We start from the raw sequence: 8,619 nt of genomic DNA on the forward strand, positions 1-8,619 counted from the left end.
TCAGCATCAACGCTAATCCGTTCCTAGAGGAAATCTTTGAGGAGATTTTTAAGGGAAAAAAAGGCAAGAGGGCCCAAACAAACAAACAAAAAGACAAACAAACAAACAACTGAATTTTGGGGGTGCTGTTCCTACGTGCTGTCCCTCTACTCCTCAGCAGGCCCGTTTCCCACTTTTCTCTCTGTCCCAAACCAAGTGGGATGACCACAAGGACATTTCCCCACTGCTGCGCACTCTGGCTTATAGTCCCACCGCATCCTCTTTTCTCTCCCGGGTTTGGTCTCAGTATGCTCTGAGAGTTTCTCTACATCCTGAATTTCCAACCCCCCATCTCCCAGAAAGATCGCTACTGACTCTCTTTCCTGACCTCAGAACAGGTTTTGGCTTAAGGGAACGTGAACTTCAGTTTGGTGTTCTCAGGGGGACCTCAAGTTCATTCCCTGAAAGCAGCTGCTTGCTTTAGTTCCGTTTGTTTTGATTTTTTTTTTTTTAATTTCTAATTGTTACTGTTTTGTGCACGCGGGTGATGTGGGGATGGGGATGGGGTTCAGTTATGCCGAGGAAATGTACCTGGTGATCAGAGGACAACTTTGTGTAATTGATTCTAGTCCTTCCACCTTTTTGTGGGCTCCAGGGTCTCCAAGGTTTGTGCCACAGTCGCCTTTACCCCTAATAAACTTTAGCCAGTTTATTTTAAACGGAAAGAAAATTTAGTAATCTAGACACTGGTCTTTTTAAAACACCAGCTAACAAATATTAATTAAAACAGTACCTATGCATGTGGTGGGAAGGGATGGGCACTAAGAGCCCTGGAAAGAGCATCCCCCACACCCAAACTGGGAGTACTGTGTGACTCCTTAAAAACCAGGTGGCCCTAGCCCCAAGCCCATGCCTAAAGTCCCCCTTCATCTACCATCCTTTCTGACAGAGAAACGGTTTGGATTTTGGTGGATTTGGGGTGGGATGGAGCAGCTCACCAACATCAGAGAACTAGAAACCCTGGTTTTCTAGTTCCGGTGCATGAAGGCAGCAGATAATTGAAAGGCATTATGGGGACAGATTGCCGTGTGGGGGTAGAGGGTAGGAAAACCACATTTCCCTGGGCATCTGTCCTGAGGAGTTTGAGGAAGAGACCCTGGGATCCTGTGGTGAGAGACTTTTTGCCTCCAGGAAACAAACCAGTTTTAGCGGGACGTCGGGGTAGACTAAGGATACAGCAGAGTGATGGCCTGGCTCTGGGATTTTGTTTTAGGGAAACTGCAAATCCTCTTGTAAGAGTTCTTGGGCTCTGCCTCAGTCAGGAGCAGAGTTTGGCTCACTGGGTTGGGAAAGGAGATCCCTCTGAAGAGTACATGGTCATCAGTAGGAGGACCAGTTCTGAGGTGGGGATGAGGGAACCTTGGAGAATTTAGGTTTCCTTCCTCCCTCCCTTCCTTCCTTCCCTCCTTCCTTCCTCCCTCCCTCCCTCCCTCCCTTCCTTCTTTCCTTCCTTCCTCCCTCCCTTCCTTCCTTCCTTCCCTCCTTCCTTCCTCCCTTCCTCCCTCCCTCCCTTCCTTCCTTCCTTCCCTCCTTCCTTCCTCCCTCCCTCCCTCCCTTCTTTCCTTCCTTCCTTCCTTCCTTCCCTTTTTCCTTCCTTTCTGTGTTTATTTATTTATTTTTAGCTTGTTTTTTTTTTACTTTTTACTTTTCTCGAAGTGTACTTCCGGTTGGCCTGACCTATGGTGATCAAGCTGGCCTTGAACTTGATCATCCTCCCTCACTCTCCAGTGCAGTGGCACAGGCCAGTCCCTACCACACCTGACTCTTGTTTGTTTCTTGAATGGGACTCTTTCCAAGTACAGGAAGGCCCTAGTGTGACTCTAAATGGCCAACAGCCAGCTTCCTTACTGGACTTCCTCACTAGCTGCTTTCCTCCATTTCCCTGGTTTTAAAAGGGACTTGCATATTTTGATGATCTGCTCAGAGGATTTTCAGAGTGGCAGAGGAGAAACAGAGGGCTATGGATGTTCAAAATCCTGAATAACTAACTTCTTTGCTTTTTCTTTGTTTGTTTTGTTTTGAGAGAGTCTCACTGTCTAGTCCTGGCTAGCCTGACATATACCATGCTGGCCTCTATCTCATAGAAATCTGCCTGCTTCTACCTCTGTACTAGGATTAAAGGCATCACTCCTACGCCCAGCTTATGAATTAATTTTCTATGTATGTAAGAATTCTACGGGCGGTGGTGGCACACGCCTTTAATCCTAGCACTTGGGAGGCAGAGGCAGGTGGATTTCTGAGTTCGAGGCCAGCCTGGTCTACAGAGTGAGTTCCAGGACAGCCAGGGCTACACAGAGAAACCCTGTCTCAAAAAACAAACAAACAAAAACAAACAAACAAAAAGACAACCAAGAGAATAGAGAAAATCATTTAAAATCAAAATAGTCTTCCTCTATATGGAGACCCTTTCTCATACACCCATAGAGATATCCATAGATATCCCTAGAGATATTAAAATCCATATTAGCACAGAAAATGGGGGATACATGTACACTTTTCCTGTGCATTGGGAGAGGGGCAGGACACAGCAGAGAGACATTCTGCTAATAAACCCAATGCTGGTCCCAGGGTCCAAACCTCAGAGCATCAAGAAGGGGCATGCCACTTTTTACAAGTTCTGTTTGTAGAAACCTGACCTGCTGTAAGGTGAAGGTCAGGAAAAGGCAGTGAGTGTAAAATCTGAGAAGAGTTTGCATCTGTGGTTTCTAGTTTATTTTAAAAGGGCGGTTATGAAGCCCTCAATACTGGAGGCTTGTTATTTGCACATGTCCCTCAAGTGAAAGAATGTAGCTTTTTTGTTTGTTTGATTGATTTTTGTTTTTTCGAGGGAAGGTCTCTCTTCATAGGCTGTGCTGAAACTCACTGTTTAGCTCAAACTGACTTTGAGCTTACAGAGATCCATCTGATTGGAGGTTTCAACCAAAGGTTCACCAGTTCTTTACATGAGTCAATGTAACCTAGGGGCAGGAGAGGGAATGGTTCACCCTCACACATAACCTGAGAGCAGCCAAAGCTGTGTGGTGGGTCTGGGAGGGGGGTGGCATAGGGAGAAAGGGCAGATGTGAAGGAAGGAGGAAGGGGCGGAGTGTCATAGGTGTGTGTGTGTGACTCACAAGACAAATGCAGAGGCTGCATTCAGCTTTTTTTTTTTTTGGTTTTTTTTTGGTTTTTTTGAGACAGGTTTTCTCTCTGTAGCACTGGCTGTCCTGGAACTCACTCTGTAGACCAGGCTGGCCTCAAACTCAGAAATCCGCCTACCTCTGCCTCCCAAGTGCTGGGATTAAAGGCATGCGCCACCACAGCCCAGCATAGAATTTTCTTTCTTATCACACTTTCCCATCAGAGTGCTTCCAGAAAAATTCTGAGTGGAATGTCACAGAAGCAATGCCTACCACCAAGATAATGTAGGACCTCTCCCTTCAATAAAGAAGGGTCTAGAAGGTCAACGTGTGTGAATGTGTATTCATGGGGAGGAGGTGTAAATTGATCTCTCATTTCCAGGGTTCTAAGTTCCAAACTTGCTCCCCTCAGGACAATCTTTACTTCCTACCAGCTAGAGGAGCTGGAGAAGGCATTCAATGAAGCCCACTACCCAGATGTCTATGCCCGGGAGATGCTGGCCATGAAAACGGAGCTGCCAGAAGACAGGATACAGGTAATGGCTGTTAGCCCTCCAGCCACCTATATCCCAGGGCCAGGGGCCCCTCCTCTCACCATCCAAGCCATTCCCCAGAGGTAGAATCATTTGCCAGTGACCCTGGCCTCAGTAAAAACAGTGTATTTAAGTCTATAACACTGACAGATATTTGCTGAATACCTACCATGTAAGCAGGCCATAGGGGGACAGCTTGGTGGATAAATCCTGCTGGCTTTTCTAAACCATAGGCTTCCTGCCCAACATGAATAAGGTCTTCGGTTCTATTCCCAGTCACCGAGAAACCAAACCAACCCAAGCCCAAACAAACAAAATACAGATGGTAACTTCCTGAGAGCACATTGTAGAGACCCTGAGGAGGCATGGTGATAAGGGACAGAGTTGATGGGGTGGGGGCATCCTGGGCAAGCCTATCATAGCCATGGCTGTTCTAAGACCAAAGGTAGAACCAGGCAGCTGTGGGTGGCTGAGAAGGGGAGCTAGCTTTGTCTCTAATCCTGGTCAGCTGCTCCTCCTCCTCTCTCATCCCCTCGAAGAAGTATCGTTCCTTCTATTCATTCTGTGCTCCCAGACAGCTGCTGTTCCTGCCTACAGTTCCCACTCAGTGCTTCTCCCTAGTCTGGCCCCGAATGTGGCTGGGTCACACATATTCTGTGCCCTCTGCTGGGATAAGTGGGACCCCCCAAGCCCATTCTCCTCTTTTAGACAGTCATGTGGCATAAGTAGCTACTTTTCTGGTCTGGGTTCTCTCCTGTGGTAAGAATGGAGGTGGGGGGCTCCCAGCTAAAACATCTTCCCACCCCAGAAAACCCAGGATAGACATCATGAGGCTAGAGATTTGAGAGGGATGGTGAATTATTTCCAGAAGATCTGATTCCAGTTAGATCTTAGCCTTAAATGAAAGTTACTCCTGGGTGGCCCAGAGGGTAGGTTCCTGGTGCTACAGAACTGGCAGGGCCTGGGTAGAGGTGGGGCTGAGCAGGTCCTGAGCTCTTGATGCTGTTGCCTGGCTGGCTAGCACCTCCTCTCTGTCTCCACTGGAAGTCCTTCTGTCAGCGGGTGCTTGGTTGAAGGGCAGCATCCCGGGTGTTCTAGAGAATGAGGCAAAGGCTATAGAGTTGTTCAGACTGTCTGAGTAGAGAACCAGAGAATGAACATGGGGCCAGGAGTTGTTTTTCCTTTCCCTAAAAATTGATTTGGAATTTCAGCTCAAGGCTCTAGACATAGACACTAACAACAAGCTCAATTATTCATAAGCAGCTTGTGCTTATCTATAGAGACCTGGAACTATATATTCTCTCTTGGTTGAGTTCTAGTGGGAATGATCTGGGTGTTGACTCTGACTGTGTGTGTGCACATGTGCATGGAGGAGGGGGTGTGGTGTAATCCAAGCCCTGGTTTGTCCAGTCATCTCTTCTGACCTTCATTAGCATCAAGTTGGCCATTACAAGCGGCTTCGAGGCCATTGTTGGCAGGCTCACATTTGTACTGCTCATTAAGAAAAAGGTGCCTCTGTCTCTTTTAGTACACTGTCTAATCTCTGCTTGGCTGCAGCGTGGTGGGCAGGGCCGGTGGAAGCTGGATTCTCCCCAGTAACTGCACTGCAAAAGCCCCAATAGCCTCAGGCTAGGCTTCATTGAGTCCCTTGGAGGTTGTCTATAGGGAGGTGTTGAAGTCATGTAACCAGCACGGGGGAGGTGGAAATTAGAAATAGAGAGCATGGACTGCTCTGGGACCGTGAAGGCTGACTGCGGGTGGGTGGATACAGGACAGATGAGGCAGAAATCTTGCCAATCTTTTGGGCACCACATAGCTAAGTGCTGCCCCCTGCAGGCGTTTGTGAGTGATTAAGTGGCCCTGGCCCCAAGGCATTTAAACAAGTGGCTTTGGAAAGGTCTTGATGTGTATTGGTAACAATTCCAGACATTTCAGAGAAGTGTTCATGTCCCAAGGGTGAATACAGGCAAGGCAAGGTGACGACGTAGTGGCCGGTGACACTGATTCCAGAGCCAGCATTCCTACGTCCAGAGCTAGTCGTCTCCTCCCAGAGCCTCCATGTACTGAAGGGAATGGAGTGGACCCCGCCCCTTGTGCAGATGCAACGGACTGCGTGTGAGAGTGGACCCCGCCCCTGGTGTAGGCTGCCTGCGAACAGAATTCACAGCAGTGGTGGACGTGTCTCCTGCTCACTCTGAGTCAGCTCTGCTCTCATTAAATCTTGATGACTGGTGGCAGGGCAGAGACTAATTGCCTCCTTTAGAACTGTGGAAATGAAGGTCTGTAGCCTCTCTAGCTTCTGGAAGGAGCAAGGTGGTTTGAAGTCAGGAGTAGGGTCTGGACGTGGTGATTAGGAGGGTCTGACGTATCTGAAGACTGACTGATGCCACTGAATCACCTGTGTGCCCTGTGTATGCATATGTGTGTGTGTGCATGCGTGCATGTGTGTGTGTGTGCAGGCGTGTGTGTGCGTAGGTGTGTGTGCGTGCATGTGCCTATATGTGTGCGTGTGTGTGTGTATGTATGTGAGTGTGCATATGTGTGAGTAAGTGCACGTGCGTGCATGTGTGCGCGCGCGTGTGTGTGTGTGTGTGTGTGTGTGCGCGCGCGCGTGTAAGAGGCTTACACGAGGAATGCAACAATGTTTGTTGCTATTTTGTGGTGACATGTGACGTGGGGGGGGGGAATTGACATTCTCTGTATACTTGGCAGCACCGACCCCTGAGCTTCCAGAACAGGAGCAGCTGCCCTCTCAGGACCAGGGCCCCCACCAGCTTTAAGCTGCCATTGCTGTGATGGGAGTATGGGCCAACTGGACTTTCACAGTCCTAAGTAGACAGCTGGGGAACTTAGAAGCTGAGGGTCTGAGAGGTAAAGTCAGTAAAGAACCAGGATTTTGAGCCCAGTTTAACTGCTACCACACGAGATGAAATGACACTACCTGTACAAACCATAATAATTAGGGCAAATGGCAGTGACGGCGAGCCAGGCGCCACTGGGCAGCTCTGAGCTAAGAATGAAGTGGTGTGGTGCACAATGGATCGAGAAGAGACCAAGTCACCACAATACATTTGGACATACAATTCATTCTATGTATCGAATTCAGGAGACACTCTGGAAGCTTCTTCAAGGTGTCAGCCCTGCGGAATAGGAAGTAGATTTCCAGGCTAATTTTATTTTCTCTGAGGTTGATTATAAGAGAGGGCTCTATATACGTGGTTTGGTTTTGTTTTCACTTTGTTTCTGATGCTAGGAGGGATTGAACCTAAAGCCACGCCTGTGTGTGGCAAGCATTCAACCACTGAGCCACACAGACTCCTGACCCTATGGTTTTTTTGTTTGTTTTTTAGGTTTCTTTTGTTTTATTTCATTTTGTTTTATATTCTATGTTTAACTGGGTGCGTGGTGCCTGCTGAGGCCAGGAGACAGAGAGTGTTGGGTTCCCTGAAATTGGAGTTACAGATGGTCGTGAGCCACCATGTGGGTGCTAGGAACTGAACCCCGGTCCTCTGCAAGAGCAGCATATGCTCTTAACTACCTAGCCATGATTCCAGTTCCTTATTTAGAGTTTTTTACAAAGCTGGGGATTGAACCCAGGCCCTTTGTATATTCACAGACAACTTTTTAGAATATCCTGCTGCATCCCCATACCTACCATTGCAAATTTAACTGGTCTGTAGTAGAGCCTTATGTCTATATTTTAAATCTCTCCAGGTAAATGTTCTGTGTGCAGTCAGTGTAAAAATGCCAACTCTCAGGCTTAGGATATGGGTGAATGTGGGTTTCCAAGGGTGGAAGAGGGGCTGGAGAGATGGCTCAATGGTTAAGAGCACAGACTACTCTTCCAGAGGTCCTGAATCCAATTCCCAGCAACCACGTGGTGGCTCACAACCATCTGTAAAGGGATCTGATGCCCTCTTCTGACATGCCTGAAGACAGTGACAGTGTGCTCACATACATAAAATAAATAAATCTTGGGGTGGGGAAAAGGAAGGAAAAAACTTGTTCATGGTAGACAGAGGGATGCTGCCTGTAGACGGCCAAAAATGTGTACCTAGAAATGTGTGCCCAGAAATGTGTGCGCAAAGCTGCCCCTTCTGGACAACAGTGGCCATGACAAGCTTGATCTTCGAGTCTTTTTTTTTTTTTTTTTTTTTTTTTTTTTTTTTTTTTTGTAGTATAGAATAGAGTTTATTCAGGGCATGGAGAAGGAGCTAAGAGGGTAGTAGAGGTAGAGAAAGGCAGAAAGAAAAGGAGAGTAGAGAAGTGGAGCTTGGCCATGGCCTTGTGGATAGAGGTGGAGGGAGTGGGGCAAGAGGAAGGGAGAGAGGCAGGAGTCCATCTTTGAATCTTAAATGGGATAGGTTGGAAGAAAGCAGCTTGAAATGTGTGTCCATAGTGCTCTGTGCACTGAGAACGATGAGGTAGGAAACTTGTTCTAAGAGATGATTACCATGAGTTAGAGCATCCATGGATACATACCACATCTTACCCCCCCAACACACACACACACACACACACACACACACACACACACACACACACAAGGTGTGGTGCCACACACCTTAACTTCAGGACTCAGAGAAGAGGCAAGAGGATCTCTGAGAGTTATAGACCAGTCTGGTCTACATAGAAAGTTTCAGGTCAGTCATGGCTTTATAGTGAGACTTTGTTTATAATATTTTTTTAGAAAAAGGTCAGGCAGTGGTGGTTGATGGTTCACACCTTTAATTCCAGCATTTGGGAGGCAGCAGGCAGATCTCTGAGGCCAGAGATGTTTGAGGCCAGCCTGGTCTACAGAGCAAATTCCAGGATAGCCAAGGCTACCCAGAGAAACCTTGTTTCAAAAAACAAACAATTGCTGGGCGGTGGTGGCGCACGCCTTTAATCCCAGCACTTGGGAGGCAGAGGCAGGTGGATGTCTGAGT

General features: G+C 47.7%; 1 protein-coding gene across 1 annotated transcript in view; it reads left to right on the forward strand.

The window, feature by feature from the left end:
- Vsx2 (visual system homeobox 2) overlaps window positions 1–8,619 on the forward strand; it is a 23,159-nt gene that overhangs the window by 2,980 nt on the left and 11,560 nt on the right. Inside the window, exon 3 of the mRNA XM_031356174.1 lies at window positions 3,571–3,694. Coding sequence (XP_031212034.1) covers window positions 3,571–3,694 — 124 coding nt within the window. The remainder of the gene's footprint in view (window positions 1–3,570; window positions 3,695–8,619) is intronic.

This window comes from Mastomys coucha, unplaced genomic scaffold (assembly GCF_008632895.1).
Source record: "Mastomys coucha isolate ucsf_1 unplaced genomic scaffold, UCSF_Mcou_1 pScaffold6, whole genome shotgun sequence".
NCBI classification, from domain to species: domain Eukaryota; kingdom Metazoa; phylum Chordata; class Mammalia; order Rodentia; family Muridae; genus Mastomys; species Mastomys coucha.